The following is a 21,028-nucleotide window of genomic DNA, read 5'->3' on the forward strand; positions in this document are numbered from 1 at the left end:
CCAACATGGAGAGCCAGTCACAAATGCCAATGCGGTAATCTCTGTTTTGATCGTTTATTGGCTAAAGCGGAAGTCGGTCCGTCGCACAATAGTCCGATAAGAAACAAGGAAAAAAGACCGGTGGAAAATCTATAGTAGTAAGGGACAGGCTAGCTGCACCTGTCAAATATTGGGCCTTTCCCTTGTGCCCGAAAGGTAGGCTCTGATAACTACACATTTTGTAAAGGTACTAAATACATTGTTTAGTTTAAAATAACTGAGTTGCGGATATCTGCGCGTGCAACGTAGCTGGGTCTCTGCTGCTTAGTTAGCCAACTAGCTAGCTAGCTAGCTAGCTAACATCTGCTAATCGATAATCATGGACCATATTTCTTAGCACTGTTTATTTATTTTTATTCTGAAGGTTAGCAGGTAGCTAGCTAGACTAACACTGTAGATGCCTACAATGGCGCGAGGGGATGACTAAAAACTACATTAATATTATTGAATGGGGCTTTGTTTCCAATGGTCCAGCTGAGCCAGTCTGAGAGGTACAAGGCAACAACAACATGGGACTGCTGTCTGACCCAAACCGAAGGCGAGCCCTGACCAACCTTCTCACCCGTCTCAATGCACCAATATGGTGAGTCCTTCCTGGCAGAATATCAATGATAGAGTATTGAAGAATTTGCTGGGGAAGTGGAATGTAACAGGGCATCCTCTTCATGCACCTAATCCACTTTGTACCATTTACCTCTAACTGTGTATGATGCAAATGCTTTGAACTGATATAAAGATGTCTCCCCAGTGTTATGTGCTACCTGGCGGGTGTGGCATGGTTCATGGGCTTGGCCTTCGAGCCGTTCACCCTGCGCACCTACATGTCAGAGAACGCCATGGGCTCCACTATGGTGGAGGAACGCTTCCCAGCAGGCGAGAGGGCTCTGGCCACCGGCAGGGAGTTTGCTGCCCACAAGAAGAAAGTAGGGTGAGTCAGACTAATAAGCCTTCGTCGTATAGCCTATCACTAGTGTTAGGAGTTTATCTTGTTCATGTGACCAGGAAAAACTCTCACCCCTAGTGATCACTAACCCCAACTTTGGGATTCAGTGCTTATCCTACCTATCACAAATCCAGCTATAATAATGATAACCCTCCCACAATATTCCTTCTGTGTTTCACCTATTTTCTTCTCCCTTCCTCTCTTCTCTCCGTAGTGGGATGCCGGTGGATTGGCTGGTGAAGACCATGCAGTCTCGAGGGCTTGAAGTGTTCACTCAGAGCTTCACCCGCAAGCTTCCCTTCCCAGATGAAAACAAAGAGAGATATGTGAGTGTGGGCAGAGACAAAGATGTCTACATATTAAACATAAGCTCCTATTTTATCTTGGTGCACACACACACTCTCACACAGACACATTCCTTCTCTGTATCTCTACACAGGCTTTAATTTCTTCTCTTTCTCTCACTCATCCTTCTCTCTGTTTGTCTCGGTTAGATGGTGCGGGGCACTAACGTGTATGGGATCCTGCGGGCCCCCAGAGCCCCTCGTACTGAAGCCCTGGTGCTGAGTGCCCCCTGTAGTGAGGGAAACAACAACAACCAGGCAGTAGGCCTTCTGCTGGGCCTCGCCCAGTACTTCAGGAGTAAGCATACTACTATTACTTACATTTACACACAGACCATTGCCAAAGCTTGAATTGATCTGTCAATGATTGGTCTCTTCTCAGGTCAGATCCACTGGGCTAAGGATATTATCTTCCTGGTGAATGAACATGACCTGATCGGCATGCAGGCCTGGCTGGAGGGATACCACCACACCAACACCACTGGTCAGTACACTGGCAGTACCTGCATCTCTGTAATGATGCAACATTTACCTGGAGCTAACCCTGCAGATAGCACTACTGGGTGATCTGAAAAGTCATAGTCAATCAATCAATAATAATAATAATACTTTTAGCAAAAATGTTTATTTTCAATTTACAATCTGTAGAAACAATGAGAATAAAAGGGTTCAGAACTTTTGTGAAACATCTCAGTACAGTTGAAAAATATATGGCAAATAGAAATCCAATATGGATGGTGTTAAGAGATAGATGGGAGGTGTTGACTGGGGCTGAAGGATGGTACTAATAACAACTAATAACAACAAGATAACTAATGTAAAGCATACTGTGGCCATAATAAGTATATAGTTTACAGGTTGAGAGCTTTTGTGAAAGAGCACAGTTAGAAAGATATGGCATATAGAAGCAAACCCGATGGACATCATGAAAATGATTGGAGAGGTTGAGGGTGGAGGAGGTTCAGGAGTAAAAACAAACAAAATGGAATTATTGTAAAATTGACTGTGTATGTATTTATATACACTGCTCAAAAAAATAAAGGGAACACTTAAACAACACATCCTAGATCTGAATGAATGAAATAATCTTATTAAATACTTTTTCTTTACATAGTTGAATGTGCTGACAACAAAACCACACAAAAATTAACAATGGAAATCAAATTTATCAACCCATGGAGGTCTGGATTTGGAGTCACCCTCAAAATTAAAGTGGAAAACCACTCTACAGGCTGATCCAACTTTGATGTAATGTCCTTAAAACAAGTCAAAATGAGGCTCAGTAGTGTGTGTGGCCTCCACGTGCCTGTATGACCTCCCTACAACGCCTGGGCATGCTCCTGATGAGGTGGCGGATGGTCTCCTGAGGGATCTCCTCCCAGACCTGGACTAAAGCATCCGCCAACTCCTGGACAGTCTGTGGTGCAACGTGGCGTTGGTGGATGGAGCGAGACATGATGTCCCAGATGTGCTCAATTGGATTCAGGTCTGGGGAACGGGCGGGCCAGTCCATAGCATCAATGCCTTCCTTTTGCAGGAACTGCTGACACACTCCAGCCACCAGAGGTCTAGCATTGTCTTGCATTAGGAGGAACCCAGGGCCAACCGCACCAGCATATGGTCTCACAAGGGGTCTGAGGATCTCATCTCAGTACCTAATGGCAGTCAGGCTACCTCTGGCGAGCACATGGAGGGCTGTGTGGCCCCCCAAAGAAATGCCACCCCACACCATGACTGACCCACCGCCAAACCGGTCATGCTGGAGGATGTTGCAGGCAGCAGAACGTTCTCCACGGCGTCTCCAGACTCTGTCACGTCTGTCACGTGCTCAGTGTGAACCTGCTTTCATCTGTGAAGAGCACAGGGCGCCAGTGGCGAATTTGCCAATCTTGGTGTTCTATGGCAAATGCCAAACGTCCTGCACGGTGTTGGGCTGTAAGCACAACCCCTACCTGTGGACGTCGGGCCCTCATACCACCCTCATGGAGTCTGTTTCTGACCGTTTGAGCAGACACATGCACATTTGTGGCCTGCTTGAGGTCATTTTGCAGGGCTCTGGCAGTGCTCCTCCTGCTCCTCCTTGCACAAAGGCGGAGGTAGCGGTCCTGCTGCTGGATTGTTGCCCTCCTACGGCCTCCTCCATGTCTCCTGATGTACTGGCCTGTCTCCTGGTAGCGCCTCCATGCTCTGGACACTACGCTGACAGACACAGCAAACCTTCTTGCCACAGCTCGCATTGATGTGCCATCCTGGATGAGCTGCACTACCTGAGCCACTTGTGTGGGTTGTAGACTCCGTCTCATGCTACCACTAGAGTGAAAGCACCGCCAGCATTCAAAAGTGACCAAAACATCAGCCAGGAAGCATAGGAACTGAGAAGTGGTCTGTGGTCACCACCTGCAGAACCACTTCTTTTTTGGGGGTGTCTTGCTAATTGCCTATAATTTCCACCTGTTGTCTATTCCATTTGCACAACAGCATGTGACATTTATTGTTAATCAGTGTTGCTTCCTAAGTGGACAGTTTGATTTCACAGAAGTGTGATTGACTTGGAGTTACATTGTGTTGTTTAAGTGTTCCCTTTATTTTTTTGAGCAGTGTATATATATATATATATATATATATTTGCAAAAATAACATGGGGGATTGGAATTGATGCAGACAATTACATTGATGGAAGTTACAATCCATCTGCAATATTAAAGCTGATCTACCCCCAAAATATTTTGTTTTTTTAAAAGTAAAAATAAATGATGTAACCCTGTAATGCACCAGTCGTAGAGACACCATTATGGACTCTGTATGTATTCTCAATGTCTCTATACCAGGGCTCTCCAATCCTGTTCCTGGAGAGCTACCGTCCTGTAGGTTTTCCCTACATTTCTAATCTAGCACACCTGATTCTAATAATTAGCTGGTTGATAAACTGAATCAGGTTAGTTACAGCTGTCCAGGAACAGGGTTGGAAAACCCTGTTCTATAGAATCAACCCTGGCACCACTGTGCCTCTCGCTGGATCCCCCAGGTGGTGACTGGTCTCCACTGCAGGGAAGAGGTGGCTCCATCCAAGCAGCTCTGTCTCTGGAGCTGAGCAGTGACGTCATCACCAGTCTGGACCTGGTTCTGGAGGGGCTGAACGGCCAGCTGCCAAACCTGGACCTGGCCAACCTCTTCTACGCCTTCTGCCAGAAGATAGGGGTCTTATGTACCATCCAGGGCAAGGTAGGGAAGAAATCCAAATGCCAGTACTTATTGAGTAAGTAAGGTATTTGACCTAGTTGCAGAAAGTACATACTGTAGATGTTTAATGCTTTCAGAGAGGCCTAATAATAGCACACCATAGACGTTTTGTCTTGTGCCTTCCTCTATGCCAGGTAAGGAGAAGCCAGTAATGACATGATGTAATAACATGTTTAATTGCCTGATTGTCATGCTGACTGTCCTCTCTCCATCCAGCTCCAGAGGAACGACTGGGACACCACATCGGGCTACAGCCACGCGGCCCAGACCATGATGTTGATGGTGTTGAAGCAGGCCAGTGGGCGGCCCTGGGGGGACCACGGCCTGTTCCTCAGATACCACATAGAGGCCGCTACCATCAGGGGCATCAATAGCTTCAGACAATACAAGACAGACACCACCACCATCGGCAGGTCAGCTACTGATATCCAAGCTTCAATTCAGATGATCAGAAAACCTTTGAATTCATCTCTTGTCATTTCTATGGAGACATTTTCACAGTGAAAATTCCATGGAAATTAACCTCTGTGTGTGTCCCTCAGGCTCCTGGAGGGGATGTACCGGAAGCTGAACAACCTCCTGGAGCGTCTGCACCAGTCCTACTTCTTCTACCTCATGCCCTCGCTCTCTCGCTTCGTCTCCATTGGTTACTACATGCCCGCCTTCGGCCTGCTGGCTGTCATTCTGCTGTTGCGTGTATCCTTGCACCTCTGGGACAATAGGGGATTCTATTTTTATTTAACTGTTATTTAACCAGGTAGTCCCATTGAGGTCAGAATACCTTTTTCCCAAGGAAGACCTGGCCAAGAGAGGTGGAAGGTTGAGATGCGCTTGTGTTGGAATTAAATGGACATAAAGGATATTCATTTTGGTCTATTCTCTATATTAGTCAATTACATAAAAAATACATTAGGTTAGTCAAAAGGCCTGATGGGGGTTCATGATATGCATGCGTAGTTAAGCTGAATGTTCAACTTAATTAAAGATGGAATCCGCAGTAGGGGAAACAGTACCACTGTCCGCCCCAATGCCGTTGTTATTGTTTTTGTTTTGTGAAGGTGAGGCGCGTCGCACAACGTGGTAAAAAAAATTGCAGTACATTCTGCTCTTCAGCGCGCGTGCGATGATGTCCATGGGGCAAACGGATGTGGCAGTTTCACCATTAAGGATTCCAGCTTTAAGTCATGATGAGATTGCGCTGCATGAGGCTGTGTATATGTTGATGATGGTTTAATGTACTGGTGCTCTGGTGCCTATCAGTATTGTCCTTAATGGCAGTAACAGGCCTTAGACCTGTGGGTTCAGCTAGGCGCTTCTCCACCAGGAACAGAGGAGGGGCTGGCTGGGGGAGAGCAGGTCAGTCATGGAGTAATAAACAAGCTGTGTGTGTGTGTGTGTGCGCGCGCGCCTCTGGCACATGTATGTAATGTGTAACTATAGTATCTACCTTTTTATATCTCTAGAAGTCAACAAAACCAATTGGTCTATGTCAGTATAATTGACTCTTTCCTCCGCTGTCTCCATCAGCCCTCCAGCCCAGGGGTCCTGTCTATCCTGACTCCAGTAGTGATCAGTCACATGACAGGGGTGGCTCTGTACACCCTCCCTATCCTCTCTCAGGAGATGGCTGTGCAGCACTTCCCTGTGTCTGAAACGGAAGCTGTGGTCCTCACTGCTATAGCTATCTACACAGCAGGCCTGGCCCTGCCACACAACACACACAGGTACACACACACACCCTCTCATCTCTCTCACATATACAGACATACAAAAACACAACCTGCATCAGCCATTTTATCTCACAGACTAAATATGCATATAATATGCCAGGTTTGAATTTTAATTTAGGAGCACCATTGTGCCTAGAACAAAATCACCCAGATGATAATTGTTGCAACGCTTACTTCACTGTACTTGTTACCTCAAATATTTTTAATTGTGCTCCTACATTTCTTTGTGTGCTCACATGCTACTTGTAAAAAAGGTCAGCGTAGAGCCCTGCAAGGTTTTACGCGTCTACACATTGTATTAAAATGTATTTTATCCGTCCACTGTGTCCACATTGTGAGCAGATTATCTAGTGCCTCCCTGTATGCAAATTATTTGACCGAAATTCTTTCAAAATAATATGAATACATTTATTTTAAATAAATTACTGTATTGTGATACCTGTCAATGATTTTAGAGGATGGTATAATGATGATTTAAATGGTTTGAACATCCAGATCTGTTTACACTTCATTGATATCCAGACACAATGCATGCCTGACTACCCACGGAGGTGGCCAGGAAGTTCTGATCACAATCAGATCACGATGTGTCTTTTAATCGTTTACACCTGTCTACAATTTTGGTCACAATCAGAATGTGGACAAGATCAGGACAAAGGGCGCATGTTAGCACCAGGTATAAATGGGGCTTTTATCTCTCGCTCTCTTTCTCCCCCAGGCTTCTGCAAGGAGAGGGCACAGAGCAGGGCTGGAGAGTGCTGAAGCTGGTGGCTCTCCTCTACCTGGCCGTGTTACTGGGCTGCACTGCCCTTATCAACTTCTCCCTGGGCTTCATCCTGGCTCTGTCCCTGGTGCCCATCGCTGCCTTCATCACACCACACACGCCCAAGTAATATTCTCATCACTCTCACACACCCACAACTTTCTCCCGGTGTTGGGTGATTTCTTATAGAAGTAATAATTCTCAATATGTTGTGTTCTCAGTGATGTTTCACTCTCTAGTTTAATGTCTGAGTGCACAGTGCAGTGTTAGTTCTATTGTCCCTGTGCGTGAAGATAGTGTGTGTGTGTGTGTGTGTGTAATGGCTCCCTCCCCCTCTTGTCCACTGTCTGAGTGCTGTATTAATGTTTCTCCTTCCAGGGTTCTGTAGTAATGTCTTTACCCTCTCCCCAGGGCTCTGTCTGCAGCCATCATGGTGCTTCTGAGCCCCGGCTGCACTCTGCTCTACTGCGTCTTCCTCTTCCAGGAGTTGCAGGAGACCCCCGTCTCCCTGCAAGACGGTTGGATGCTCTTCCTGTCCGTCATCTCCCAGGGCATCCTGGACCACGCCCTCTATGGCTCATTGGTCTATCCACTCCTGGCTCTGCTGATCTACCCCTGTTGGTTGCTGCTCTGGAACATCCTCTTCTGGAAGTAAACAACAGGTAACTGGGGGAAGACTGGTCCCAGACCTGCCTTTATATGGGAACTATCTATCCTGAGATGTGAAACTGGTCTTGCCTTTATGGAATGAAGGTGTTTCCCCAAGGAGTAGACTGACTTGCCCAGAAGGAATAGGAAGGGGGAGTGGTTAAGTGTATTGGGTTGGGCTTGTGTGGCGGAATTACAACTAAAAGGTAATATTGGGTTCAGGGCTTGTGTGCATGGGATTGGTTTGGTTTGGTTTATGGTACCTGAAGGAATAAATAATGCCCTGTTTGATTTTTGGTTATGTTATTGGGCCTGAGTGGATATTCTAAGGGATGAAACTGAACAAAAATTTTAAGGAAGCAGCATCCTTAAGCCAACCTCTTGTGCAACTGAAGCCCTCCCGAAAACGTCCATAATATACTGTATGAACTAAGAATTGTCTTTGCTTTAAATGTTTTTTTATACTTGTTTGTTTCGATTAACTTTATTTGAACCATGTGTACAGACACTCATTTATAAATGCTCAAATAAAAACTTAACTCAAACTTGATCAACGTATGTTTATTCAGCCAACACCATTTTATACAGACATAACATTCCGTCACTATCACAGTTTAGACAGAGAAACGTATGACAAGTAGGTGAAACGCATCAACATTAATATCGCCAAACATTGTTAAACACTAAATACAATGTTATACAAATAAAATCACTTTAAAAAAAAACCTGTCACTCCGAAAGACTTGCCTCATAGCAACCAATACCCCTTCTCCCATCAAACCAAATGTCACCAACCAATGACCAGCAAGACCTGGGCCTGTATTCACAATGTATCTCAGAGTAGGAGTACTGATCTAGGATCAGGTCCCCCATCTATATAATTGTGATCTTAAAGACATCTGATCCTAGACCAGCACACCTACTCTGAGAGATTGTGAATACGGGCCATGATTTTAAACTGCACTTTCAGTACTCAAAGTATCAACTTTCCCAGTTAGCCAACTTAAAAATATACCATATTCTCTCATCTGAGATATGAGGGATGAGGGAAGCACCACCCACCCCTATGGAATAAATATAGAACTATTCCACTCTTCCCCCCCACAAGGCAGAGGTTTCCGACTGCCATCATGTCCACAGAGGAGAGTCAAAAGCCAGCTCTCAATGACTATACAGGTAGTTCCTTTTGTGAGCCACTGCAAGTGGAGTTCCATATATGTGCTGCAGCGTCAATACAGCGTCCATATACCTCTAGTGTCCGTCAGGCTGTGAGGTTTGTCATAGTATGTCAGTAGTGGGTTTTCACCTAAGAAGCAGTAAATTGGTGTGTCAGTTGTATAAGTGTGTGTGATCAGTCGTCCAGGCTATGGTATAGGTTGCGAGGCAGTCAACTGATCAATGCACCAATCTCCCCCTGCTCCACTCTTCTTCCTTTCTCCTTTAACACAGACGGAATAAAGACAATACTGTAGTTTAGAATGTAGGTGATGTGTTCTGTCTAGTCTATGCCATAGATACAGTACCTGTTGTATGAGGCTGTGCTCCCCCGAGTCAGGTCTGGCTGTACTGCAGATCTCACAGCCTGGTCGGGAAGGCTTGTTGATAAAGGTGCAGGAGGGACACGCCCATTCTGTCTGCATATCAGACGGATAGAGAGAGCGAGAGGATGAGTGAGTCTTTCTGTTAGTGTATTACTTGCAGTGATGTTCAGTATACTAGCTATATGGAACATAAGGTTTCTATCAGGGAAAGTATGTCCTCAACTATCATCTTGCGTAAAACAATGAAAGGGTGCTCGAAGCCAAGAGCCGATCACATAAATATGAAAACATTGGGTTTGTACCTGTGTTTTACTGGCTTTGCAGGGTTGATCTGGTTTATTGTTGATCTGCAGAGTCTCCAGGTTGAGGGCCTCTTGGATCTCGCTCATACCCAGCCTGTCAGCCGCACCTCCGGTGCTCCCTACAGCCAATCACAACAATGGAAAATGAGTTTGGTCAACCCCCTTTATAATAAAGCATCACATGCATCTATAGTTGCATGGTGACATACAGTTGAGCAGACACGTTTTTAGGATTTCCACACATGCAGCGTCTGAAAAACAATTGGCCTTTTATAAATGCATTTCATGCAATTCTACGTCCTTTACATGATAGACATTAGCAGAACATTTTTTAATACCACACAAATAGCCAAATGCAGCCTACTGTGCAACTCACTATTCAGGTAGGATGCAATTTTGGAACTTTATTCATACTTTCATATCATTGTAGGCCTATTTATTAATCTAAACCAGTTCTTTAACCCTCTATGGCAGGGCTCTCCAACCCTGTTCTTGGAGAGCTACCCTCCTGTAGGTTTTCTTTTCAACCCCAGTTGTAACTAACCTGATTCAGTTTATCGGACAGCTAATTATTATAATCATGTGCACTAGATTAGGATTGGAGCGAAAACCAAAAAAGAAACCAGCCTTCAGCCCTGCTCTAGAGTCTAAACCTGGGGGACGGTTCTACTAAGCTAACATATGGAATTGTTGGTCATACCAAGGATCATTTAGATATTTTATTTAGAATTTTAGGACCCCTTTAGGTATAAAATATATTTTTTAATTATTTGATGAAACATTGAATTTGGCCTTACTGCTATTTGCCCATAGAAATGCATTGAATAACAGATTCATACATGGAAAAACAGTTCCAAAGAAAATCTAAAGGAAGCTTGTTTTGAAGTGTCTGTCCTATATCAGAGATATAAGATCAGGAAACTATTATTTTTATTGGACAAGTATTTAACCCCTTTTTTTTTTTGGGCACTAAACTACACTGAACAAACGTATAAATGCAACAATCTCAAAGATTTTACTTAGTTACAGTTCATATAAGGGAACCAGTCAATTGAAATGAATTAATTAGGCCCTAATCTATGGATTTCACATGACTGGGAATACAGATATGCATCTGTTGGTCACAGATACCTTTAAAAAAAGGTAGGGGTGTGGATCAGAAAACCAGTCAGGATCTGGTGTGACCACCATTTGCCTCATGCAGCGCGACATCGCCTTCGCATAGAGTTGAACAGGCTGTTGATTGTGGCCTGTGGAATGTTATCCCACTACTATTCAATGGCTGTGCAAAGTTGCAGGATGTTGGCGGGAACTGGAACACGCTGTTGTACACGTTGATCTGGAGAATCCCAAACATGCTCAATGGGTGACATGTCTGGTGAGTATGCAGGCCATGGAAGAACTGGGACATTTTCAGCTTCCAGGAATTGTGTACAGATTCTTGCGACATGGGGCTATGCATTATCATACTGAAACATGAGGTGATGGCGGCGGATGAATGGCATGACAATGGGCCTCAGGATCTCGACACGGCATCTCTGTGCATTCAAATTGCCATCGATAAAATGCAATTATGTTTGTTGTCTGTAGCTTATGCCTGCCCATACCATAACCACACCACCACCATGGGACACTCTGTTCGCCCACACAACGCCATACAAGCTGTCTGCCCACTGCCCGGTACAGTTGAAACCCAGGATTCATCCGTGAAGAGCACACTTCTCCAGCGTGCCAATGGCCATCGAAGGTGAGCATTTGCCCACTGAAGTTGGTTACGACGCCGAACTGCAGTCAGGTCAAGACCTTGGTGAAGACGACGAGCACACAGATGAGCTTCCCTGAGACGGTTTCTGACAGTTTGTGCAGAAGTTCTTCAGTCGTGCAAACCCACAGTTTCATCAGCTGTCCAGGTGGCTGGTCTCAGACCATCCCGCAGGTGAAGAACCCGAATGTGGAGGTCCTGGGCTGGCGTGGTTACACGTGACATACGGTTGTGAGGCCAGTTGGATGTACTGCCAAATTCTCTAAAACAACGGAGGCGGCTTATGGTAGAGAAATGAACATTCAATTCTCTGGCAACAGCTCTGGTGGACATTCCTGCAGCCAGGATGCCAATTGCACACTCCCTCAAAACTTGAGACATTGTGGAATTGTGTTGTGTGATAAAACTGCACATTTTAGAGTGGCTTTTATTGTCCCCAGCACAAGGTGCACCTGTGTAATGATCATGCTGTTTAATCAGCTTCTTGATATCCCACACCTGTCAGGTGGATGAATTATCTTGGCACAGGAGAAATGCTCACTAACAGGGATGTAAACAAATTTGTGCCCAACATTTGAGAGAAATAAGCTTTGTACATATGGAAAATATCTGTGTTCTTTTATTTCAGCTCATGAAACATGGGACCAACACTTTACATGTTGTGTTTATATTTTTGTTTGTTGTACTTCCATATACAGTGCATTCGGAAAGTATTCAGACCCCTTGACTTTTTCCACATTTTGTTACATTACAGCCTTATTATAAAATGGATTAAATAGGTTTTTTTCCTCATCAATCTACACACAATAACCCATAATGACAAAGCAAAAACATGTCTTAAAATAAACGTAAATATTACATTTACATAAGTATTCAGACCCTTTACTCAGTACTTTGTTGAAGCACCTTTGACAGCGATTACAGCCTCGAGTCTTCTTGGGTATGACGCTACAAGCTTGGCACACCTGTATTTGTGGAGTTTCTCCCATTCTTCTCTGCAGATCCACTCAAGCTCTGTCAGCTTGGATGGGAAGCGTCGCTGCACAGCTATTTTCTGGTCTCTCCAGAGATGTTCGATCGGGTTCAAGACCAGGCTCTGGCTGGGCCACTCAAGGACATTCAGAGACTTGTCCCAAAGGCACTCCTGCGACGTCTTGGCTGTTTGCTTAGCGTCGTTGTCCTGTTGGAAGGTGAACCTTCACCCCAGTCTGTAGAGCATGTTTTCATCAAGGATCTCTCTATACTTTGCTCCGTTCATCTTTCCCTCGATCCTGACTAGTCTCCCAGTCCCTGCCGCTGACAAACATCCCCACAGCATGATTCTGCCACCACCATGCTTCACCGTAGGGGTAGTGCCAGGTTTCCTCCAGATGTGACGCTTGGCATTCAGGCCAAAGAGTTTAATCTTTGTTTCATCAGACCAGAGAATCTTGTTTCTCATGGTCTGAGAGTCTTTAGGTGCCTTTTGGCAAACTCCAAGCGGGCTGTCATGTGCCTTTTACTGAGGAGTGGCTTCGGTCTGGCCACTACCATAAAGGCCTGATTGATGGAATGCTAAAGAGATGGGAGAACCTTCCAGAAGGACAACCATCTCCAAAGACAAACTCTGGAGCTCTGTCAGAGAGACCATCGGGTTCTTGGTCATCTCCCTGACCAAGGCCCTTCTCCCCCGATTGTTCAGTTTGGTCGGGCGGCCAGCTCAAGGAAGAGTCTTGGTGGTTCCAAACTTCTTCCATTTAAGAATGACGGAGGCCACTGTGTTCTTGGGGACCTTCATGCTGCAGAAATGTTTTGGTACCCGACCCAGATCTGTGCCTTCGACACAATCCTGTCTCAGAGCTCTACGGACAATTCCTTCGACCTCACGGCTTGGTTTTTGCTCCGACATGCACTGTGGGACCTTATAGAGACAGGTGTGTGCCTTTCCAAATCATGTCCAATCAATTGAATTTCGAGTCTCATAGCAAAGGGTTTGAATACTTATTTACATAAGGTATTTGTTTTTTATTTTTAATAAATCTGCTAACATTTCTAAAAACCTGTTTTCGCTTTGTCATTATCGGGTATTGTGTGTAGATTAATGAGATGTTCTTTTTTTAAAATCCATTTTGTAACTAAATGTGGAAAAAGTCAAGGTTTGAATACTTTCCGAATGCACTGTATACTTCCATTCATTTTTTAAACTGGCACCAGGCTACCTTCAGGTGAGGCTTGTGGGCATACTAGAGCAAAACAACCGACGTATGTGTTCATAGAGGGGTCATATTAGTGTGTAGCCCAAACCGTTCGGACGCTACTGGCAGATCGGCGGTACCGACTTCAGACGAGTCCCGTGACACTTGTGGGGGTAGTAGAGCAAAACCACCGACGTGTTCGTGAGTCTCAACTCTCATAGTTTCTAGGCCAAACCGTTCATACGCTAGAGCTGTTTCTTCGTGAGAAGACTGATTTTCGGGATGTCTCATGATCTAACAAACACTGCTGTAGCTCTGCCACCTTTCACCGCAGATGTGGAAGGTCGATATCGGTGGATGCAGTGGATTTAGACCCATGCAAAACACATATCTCTAGCTTAAACAGACAGATTTTAATGGGGATTTTTACATTATGCCAATTAGATTTCTGCGGGGCCACGGAAATGGACTCGAGGGTTAAATATGCAAAACGTGTTTTGTTTCATTCTGTTGAGACATTTTCGTTGGCTAAATTGAGTTAGATCTTTTTAATTGTGTGCTCTGTATTTAGTTTAAGATATTATAAGTAGGCCTTTTGTTAAATAAATATAATTAGCCTATTGCTGTCATTTGTTGGGTAAGGTGGGCACTAGCCTGTTCAAAATTTTTTTGTGAAGGTTTAAACCAGTTCACAAGTGTTTTGTTTCATTCTGTTGAGCCATTTCTTTGGCCAAATTAAGCTCCAACAGTAATGTGTGTGCCACAATATAATATCCTGCTCGTATTTTCCCTTGCTTTTGATATTACCCTAATAAAGTTTAGAAATGTGTGTGAAGGTGTGGTGTGGCTATTAGCCTATTATACACTATATATACACAAAAGTATGTGGACACCCCTTCAAATTAGTGGATTTGGCTATTTCAGCCACACCCGTTGCTGACAGGTGTAGAAAATCGAGCACACAGCCATGCAATCTCCATAGATGATTATTAGCAGTAGAATGGCCATACTGAAGCGCTCAGTGACTTTCAACGTGGTACCGTCATAAAATGCCACCTAAAAATGGTTTGGGGCTGTTTTTCATCGTTCGGGCTAGGCCCCTTAGTTCCAGTGAAGGGAAATCTTAACACTACTCTAGACGATTCTGTGCTTCCAACTTTTGGACAACAGTTTGACAAACCCTTTCCTGTTTAGCATGACAATGCCCCCGTGCACAAAGCGAGGTCCACACAGAAATGGTTTGTCAAGATCGGTGTGGAAGAACTTCACTGGCCTGCACAGAGCACTGACCTCAACCTCATCGAACACCTTTGGGATGAATTGGAACGCCGACTGTGAGCCAGGCCTAATCGCCCAACATTAAATAAAATTGTATTGGTCACGTACACATATTTAGCGGGTGTAGCGGAATGCTTGTGTTCCTAGCTCCAATAGTGCAGTAGTATCTAACAATTCACAACAATACACACATCTAAGTAAAATAATTAAGAAATATATAAATATTAGGACGAGCAATGTCGGAGTGGAATTGACTAAAATACAGTAGAATAGAATACAGTATATACATATTAAATGAGTAAAGCAGTATGTAAATATTATTAAAGTGACTAGTGATCCATTATTAAAGTGACCAGTGATTCCATGTCTATGTATATAGGGCAGCAGCCTCTAAGGTGCAGGGTTGAGTAACCAGGTGGTAGCCGGCTAGTGATGGCTATTTAACAGTCTGATGGCCTTGAGATAGAAGCTGTTTTTCAGTCTCTCGGTCCCAGCTTTGATGCACCTGTACTGACCTCGCCTTCTGGATGGTAGCGGGGTGAACAGGCCGTGGCTCGGGTGGTTGATGTCCTTGATTATCTTTTTGGCCTTCCTGTGACATCGGGTGCTGTAGGTGTCCTGGAGGGCAGGCAGTGTGCCCCCGGTGATGCGTTGGGCAGACCACACCACCCCCTGGAGAGCCCTGCAGTTGCGGGTGGTGTAGTTGCCGTACCAGGCGGTGGTACAGCCCGACATGATGCTCTCAATTATGCATATGTAAAAGTTTGTGACGGTCTTAGGGGCCAAGCCAAATTTCTTCAGCCTCCTGAGTTTGAAGAGGCGCTGTTGCGCCTTCTTCACCACACTGACTGTGTGGGTGGACCATTAGAGATTGTCAGTGATGTGAACTTGAAGCTTTTCACCTTCTCCACTGCGGTCCCTTCGATGTGGATAGGGGCGTGCTCTCTCTGCTGTTTCCTTAAGTCCGCGATCAGCTCCTTTGTTTTGTTGAGGGAGAGGTTATTTTCCTGGCACCACTCCGCCATGGCCCTCACCTTCTCCCTGTAGGCTGTCTCGTCATTGTTGGTAATCAGGCCTACTACTGTTGTCATCTGCAAACTTGATGATTGAGTTGGAGGCGTGCGTGGCCACGCAGTCATGGGTGAACAGGAATTACAAGAGGGGGCTGAGCACGCACCCTTGTGGGGCCTTTGTGTTGAGGATCAGTGAAGTGGAGGTGTTGTTTCCTTCCTTCACCACCTGGGGGCGGCCCGTCAGGAAGTCCAGGACTCCTGTACTCCCTGTTCACCCATGACTGGTGACCCATTCCCGACCTCACTAATGCTTGTGGCTGAATGGAAGAAAGTCCCCGCAGCAATGTTCCAACATCTAGTGGAAAGCCTTACAAGAAGAGTGGAGGCTGTTATAGCTCCATATTAATGCCCATGATTTTGGAATGAGATGTTCGACGAGCAGGTGTCCACATACTTTTGGTCATGTATTGTATTTTTTTTATATTAGTATAATCCAGTAGTCTATGCATAAAATGCCCTAATGCATTTAGTGCTCAAATCTCTGACAGCTGAAACATAAAGTAGACAATTATTGTTTTAGGAAAGTAAAAACCAATACAAAAATAGGCTATAAAGTTTTGCATATGCTACACATCGAAACACAAGGATTAGTGTTTTTGTAATTTGTTATAGGCTGTTTTTAAGGACATGTAAATGTGGCTCATTTGGCCAATATCCCTCATTTATTGATGTACACTGGCTGCGTGGGTGGACGCCTTAATAGGTTACTCACCCAATGCATATGGATGACTGGTACATTTCTCCAATGTCTGAAATGTTAATATTACCTAACGGAAACCGTGATATATATAGTACATACACTGAGTGTACAAAACATTAAGAACACCCGCTCTTTCCATGACTGACGACATGAATCCAGGTGAAAGCTATGACCCCTTATTGATGTCAATTGTTAAATCCACTTCAATCAGTGTAGATGATGGGGAGGATTTTTAAGCCTTGAGACAGATTGTGTATGTGTGCCATTCGGAGGGTGGATGGCCAAGACAAAATATTTAAGTGCCTTTGACCAGGGTATGGTAGTAGGTGCCAGGCACACCGGTTTGTGTCAAGAACTGCAACGCTGGGTTTTTCATGCTGAACAGTTTCCTGTGTGTATCAAGAATGGTCCACCACCCAGCCAACTTGACACAACTGTGGAAAGCATTGGAAAGGCAAACTGTCAGCCAACCATATAAATATAATCCATAGATGGCAGGTCCCATTTAAAAATCAGGACTGGCAGCTATTGCTAGTGTACCCATGAGTTTAACAGTCAATGTGCCAGGGTTAGAGGTTCCTAAATCCTTCTATGGATTATATCTATGGCCACAATGCAACAAGCTGTAGCCTATATTTGGTGCGTGTGATAACTTAATCCACTGCTATTTTTTAAAAACCGATTTATCTTCTGTAGCTAAATTATGCTCTCTGGTGTAGTATTTTGAATTATTTTGTTCAGACAAGAGTAATATAATGTTGGGGCAAAACAATTTTGTATAGCCTAATTTTGGCAAAATTATTTCAATTGACTTCCCGCGGCTATTAGTATGTGCACTGCTGTGTGCGTGCGTCTGTCGGTCTATGTTTGTGTGTGCGTGTAAGTGCATGCCAATAGGTAAACTTACCCTGGGAGTTGTGGCTGAGCCTGGAAGGCAGGGTGCTGTAGCCCCTCCAGTCCTGGGACGCAGACCTGTTGCTGGTAGGTGGAGGTGGGGTGAGTAGGGCGCCCTCCTGGTCCTGCTGGAACAGTTGGCGGGTGAGGCGGGCATGGCGGGCTGAGACCAGGTAGAGGTAGGCCATGTCCCCATCCCTCTGGACCCCATAAGAGGCCAGGGACCTGGGCTCTGTGCACAAACACTGCCCTATCACCCAGCGCTGCACGCAAGGGTGGAAGCCATACTCCAGAAACACCTGATAGAGAGAGAAACGCACAGACATTAGAGGAGAGAGATTTGTGAACATTTACATTTGCCTATGTAGCCCAAGTACTCAAGCAAACAGAAGACCACAGAAGTTTTGATCTGACCTGCTGCTTGAGTGCTGCGACGGTCATGTGTGGGAAGACTTTCACTGTGACGCAACATGAAGAGGAAATGTCCTCCACTGCCACAGACAAACTGCAATACAGAAATGGCACCGTTAACACAAATGCTCCTTGTTCTGTTGGACAACTTAACTTAATTCCCCCCTAAACCTAAATCTACTGCCTGTTACTTCTTCTCACCGTATCTCTCCTTCTGCGTAACTCTTTTCAGACAGTTGGATAGTGAGTGCCGCCTTCTGGTGAGCCAGAGCAGACGCATGCTGAGCAGCAGCCTGGCTCTCGCCTGCTTCGATCGCCCGGGCAAGCTCCAGGCACAGCTCCTCTTCAGAGAGAAAACAGGTTAAATTACTAATATTATAGAAAAAATGTATAATGTACTGTATGTTGCCATGCAAGTATGGTAGAAAGAGAGTGGAGGAAGCATTTGTGCGCTCACCAGTGAGTGGTAAGGAGGCTGTCCGGCGCTGTTCCAGAGCTACTGCTGCTGTGTGCTGTAGTCGGTCATCCAGAGGATGGGGGGAACTATTTGCAGCAACTACAGTGAGAGAGAAAGAATGGTCAATTGTGAGAGAGCATTCTATTGTATTAGCCATAGTTTTGGGTTCTAGGAGGACACTCTTCTAAGACACAAGACAGGAATGCAGCTAAACAAGGAAACTAGAACAGAGAGAAAGACTGCCATGCCCTCTGACCTCTGTGTGCCTCTCTTAGTGATGACATCACCACGGTGGCCCACTGCTCAGCCTCCAGGTCGCAGCGGAAGTTGAAGCGGATGCAGTCATGAGGGGGCGTTGCCAGACGAATCTCGTGAAGGTGTGGAGACTTCACCTCATACTGCACAGAGCGCAAGTCAAACTCTGCAATGAACTGAGAGAAGAAAAAATAAATAAATATATATATATAGAGAGAGAGAGAGAAATATCTCACTTAGATCTCTTATCTTTGTGGACTTGATAGATATGGACTTACTTGACCTACTTATTGAGGGACAAACTGGAACCCCTGTGGCAATGTGCTCACTTTGATGTTTAGCTGGAATAATGTGCCATAAAGAACATTTGGTCTCCTATTTAGAATGATTCTTCCCTTGTTTAGATAAACACAAGGACAGATATTTGTAAACATCACACGACATCGTTTCCCAGCAATGGAATTACTGTATCATTTGATTAAACAAGATTCCAATTCAGTAGCTATGACAAAAAGTATTTTCTGTAAACGGACATTGCTCAAACCAACAGACCAATGTTGTGTTTGCAATTTATTATGTCAACGCATGCATGACATGTGTCAAGATACATAGCTAGGTAGCTAGACGTTACAGTGCAGTGTCACTTACCACACTACGGCCGCTTCCGCTACTGTCCCTCAGTGCTAGCCGAAACTCTCCAGCCTTGCTGGGGTCCATGCTAAGCTGAAGACGGAGAGCCTCATCGCCAGCTCCGGGGAGGCAAAGCGGTCGAATTCCAGAATGGCAAACCGACACTCGTACCGACATCAAGACGGTGTTGCAGCTAGCCAGTGCGGGCCCACCATGTACAGACTGGAATGGGGCTGGCACAGGCGTTTGAGCCCAACCGCCCGCGCTTAGTGCCATCTCCCAACAACAAGAGTTGGGAACGACAGGTGTATATTAACCCCTAAAGCACAATGCTATGTCGATAGTTGTGAGTCTTGATTTTAACAGCCTACCTGTTAGTAAAGATATGGCGTTTCATTACAGCTAGCTATCTGTTTATCTCCTAGCTAAAAACGAAATTACCAACAACAACAAAATCAAAACAGGAAGTTGCGTGGGTCGTCCTTTATTTACCTCCGATAGAAACCGGCGTTGTTCATAAATATTAAGTTATGGTCCGATAGCGAGATTAACAAATAGCCTTTGAGCAACGTGTTAATTAATGCAACGTGAATTAATGTTCTATTAGTATATTAACAATAATATATCATTGTCAATGAGTCTATTATTGATCACGAGGGGAAAAACAAACAATTATACTTGAAGTGAGGCAAATACAGTAATGCCTTCACTACAGATCCAGCAAGGAAATAAACACAAATTAGATCAAACTACATAAACCTGGACTTTTCCACCAGACTGTGCCTTTAGGACACGATGTCTGTCTCAAAATTCCTGCTGTAACTGACTTTATAATATGTGACTTATTCACAGAACTGAAATTGTCATGTGTTGGTCTGCGTTCACTACTGTAATATTGCTTTCTTGCAATCATTCCCATGGATTTAAAAAACATATTTGATAAACGATATATAATTATTTCACTATTAAAATGTGTGGGAAGGAGATGGTGGGAATAAGGATGGTTGATGTTTGTGATGACAGGTTGAAAGGTGGCAAGGAAAATGAACAATGGTGAAATGAGAGTGAGTGAGAATGAATAACCACCCACATAATATCACTGGGAGCTGTTTTGTTTGGTCTCTTGTCTCAGTCTCAAGGGCACTATTTAGATCTTGAGTTGAGGCACACGTTAACAGAGTTTTTTTTTTGGGCGTGTTAATAAACACCAATTGGAATAACACATTAACACACATTGATTCAATGCACGTCCCAAAAAGTTTTCTTAAAAAGTACTGTACAGGAGGTCTGAAACCAGATTGGTGACATATATTCCAGCTGAAGGTCGATTGAAGGAGCACCACTTTTACAAAAAATACTGACCTGGTCTACAAACACTGGTACTAGGCACCAGTATCAAGTAATATAGATTGCCTTGGGACGGAGCTTCACTCCCACTCACTTCCTCAGCAACAGCAGGGGAAAAGAACAGCAGGGAGCCATAGAAGTGGACAAGTCAAAAGATCAACATCTCATCAGATCTGTCTGAGAGGACCAGAAGGTGTGGGAAGAGGAATGTCTGTTTTATGCCTGAGAGAGATCTGCCCCAAGGTGAGGAGCATCAAACAGACAGAGCTGGAGCCCTTGGTGAGACGAGCAACCCAGATCAGAACAGAACTCACACAGGTAAGATCTAATAGTTCAGCCACAGAGCTGATCTGATGTTAACAACCTTCATACTGAAGTCACATGCATCATGTTATATTATTTCAGACATCGAAGGGCTAGATACATGTTGACTTGTGCATGCAATGCAGTGCATTTTCATGTGAAACACAATAGTATACAACTAATGAATATCCATT

The 21,028-nt window shown here is 44.6% G+C and overlaps 3 protein-coding genes across 3 annotated transcripts in view; 2 read left to right on the forward strand and 1 right to left on the reverse strand.

Moving 5' to 3' along the window:
• The first annotated feature begins 97 nt into the window (after positions 1 to 97).
• Positions 98 to 8,257, forward strand: gpaa1 (glycosylphosphatidylinositol anchor attachment 1). Its single transcript, XM_041842274.1, has 13 exons — positions 98 to 195; positions 514 to 622; positions 788 to 967; positions 1,197 to 1,308; positions 1,477 to 1,624; positions 1,709 to 1,810; positions 4,352 to 4,548; positions 4,783 to 4,979; positions 5,109 to 5,262; positions 5,851 to 5,922; positions 6,094 to 6,290; positions 7,015 to 7,185; positions 7,471 to 8,257. The coding sequence occupies exons 2-13, from the start codon at positions 549 to 551 to the stop codon at positions 7,712 to 7,714; spliced, it is 1,848 nt and encodes a 615-aa protein (XP_041698208.1). The 5' UTR covers positions 98 to 195; positions 514 to 548; the 3' UTR covers positions 7,715 to 8,257.
• LOC121534445 (ranBP-type and C3HC4-type zinc finger-containing protein 1) lies at positions 8,254 to 19,664 on the reverse strand. The gene is made up of 9 exons (XM_045205888.1): positions 19,203 to 19,664; positions 18,556 to 18,730; positions 18,300 to 18,398; positions 18,044 to 18,185; positions 17,846 to 17,936; positions 17,445 to 17,730; positions 9,551 to 9,669; positions 9,231 to 9,341; positions 8,254 to 9,145 (listed from the first exon to the last, which is right to left on the reverse strand). Exons 1-9 carry the CDS (start codon positions 19,458 to 19,460, stop codon positions 9,095 to 9,097), a joined length of 1,332 nt encoding a protein of 443 aa, XP_045061823.1. The 5' UTR covers positions 19,461 to 19,664; the 3' UTR covers positions 8,254 to 9,094.
• Positions 19,665 to 20,356: 692 nt separating this feature from the next.
• Positions 20,357 to 21,028, forward strand: part of LOC121534647 (alanine aminotransferase 2-like) — a 9,656-nt gene continuing 8,984 nt past the window's right edge. The window contains exon 1 of the mRNA XM_045206091.1: positions 20,357 to 20,849. Coding sequence (XP_045062026.1) covers positions 20,739 to 20,849 — 111 coding nt within the window. The 5' untranslated portion in view covers positions 20,357 to 20,738. The remainder of the gene's footprint in view (positions 20,850 to 21,028) is intronic.

This window comes from Coregonus clupeaformis, chromosome 21 (assembly GCF_020615455.1).
Source record: "Coregonus clupeaformis isolate EN_2021a chromosome 21, ASM2061545v1, whole genome shotgun sequence".
Taxonomy (NCBI): domain Eukaryota; kingdom Metazoa; phylum Chordata; class Actinopteri; order Salmoniformes; family Salmonidae; genus Coregonus; species Coregonus clupeaformis.

What these genes read in the sequence shown, in the direction of transcription:
- gpaa1 (XM_041842274.1), top strand. Translation starts at nt 549, where the DNA reads ATGGGACTGCTGTCTGACCCAAACCGAAGGCGAGCCCTGACCAACCTT. An exon ending in TATGTACCATCCAGGGCAAG is followed by an intron (nt 4,549 to 4,782) that starts GTAGGGAAGAAA and finishes CTCTCCATCCAG; the next exon opens with CTCCAGAGGAACGACTGGGA. An exon ending in ATCACACCACACACGCCCAA is followed by an intron (nt 7,186 to 7,470) that starts GTAATATTCTCA and finishes CCCTCTCCCCAG; the next exon opens with GGCTCTGTCTGCAGCCATCA.
- LOC121534445 (XM_045205888.1), bottom strand. Translation starts at nt 19,460, where the DNA reads ATGGCACTAAGCGCGGGCGGTTGGGCTCAAACGCCTGTGCCAGCCCCA. An exon ending in TCGCAGCACTCAAGCAGCAG is followed by an intron (nt 17,731 to 17,845) that starts GTCAGATCAAAA and finishes TCTCTCTATCAG; the next exon opens with GTGTTTCTGGAGTATGGCTT. An exon ending in GCTCAGCCACAACTCCCAGG is followed by an intron (nt 9,670 to 17,444) that starts GTAAGTTTACCT and finishes GATTGGCTGTAG; the next exon opens with GGAGCACCGGAGGTGCGGCT.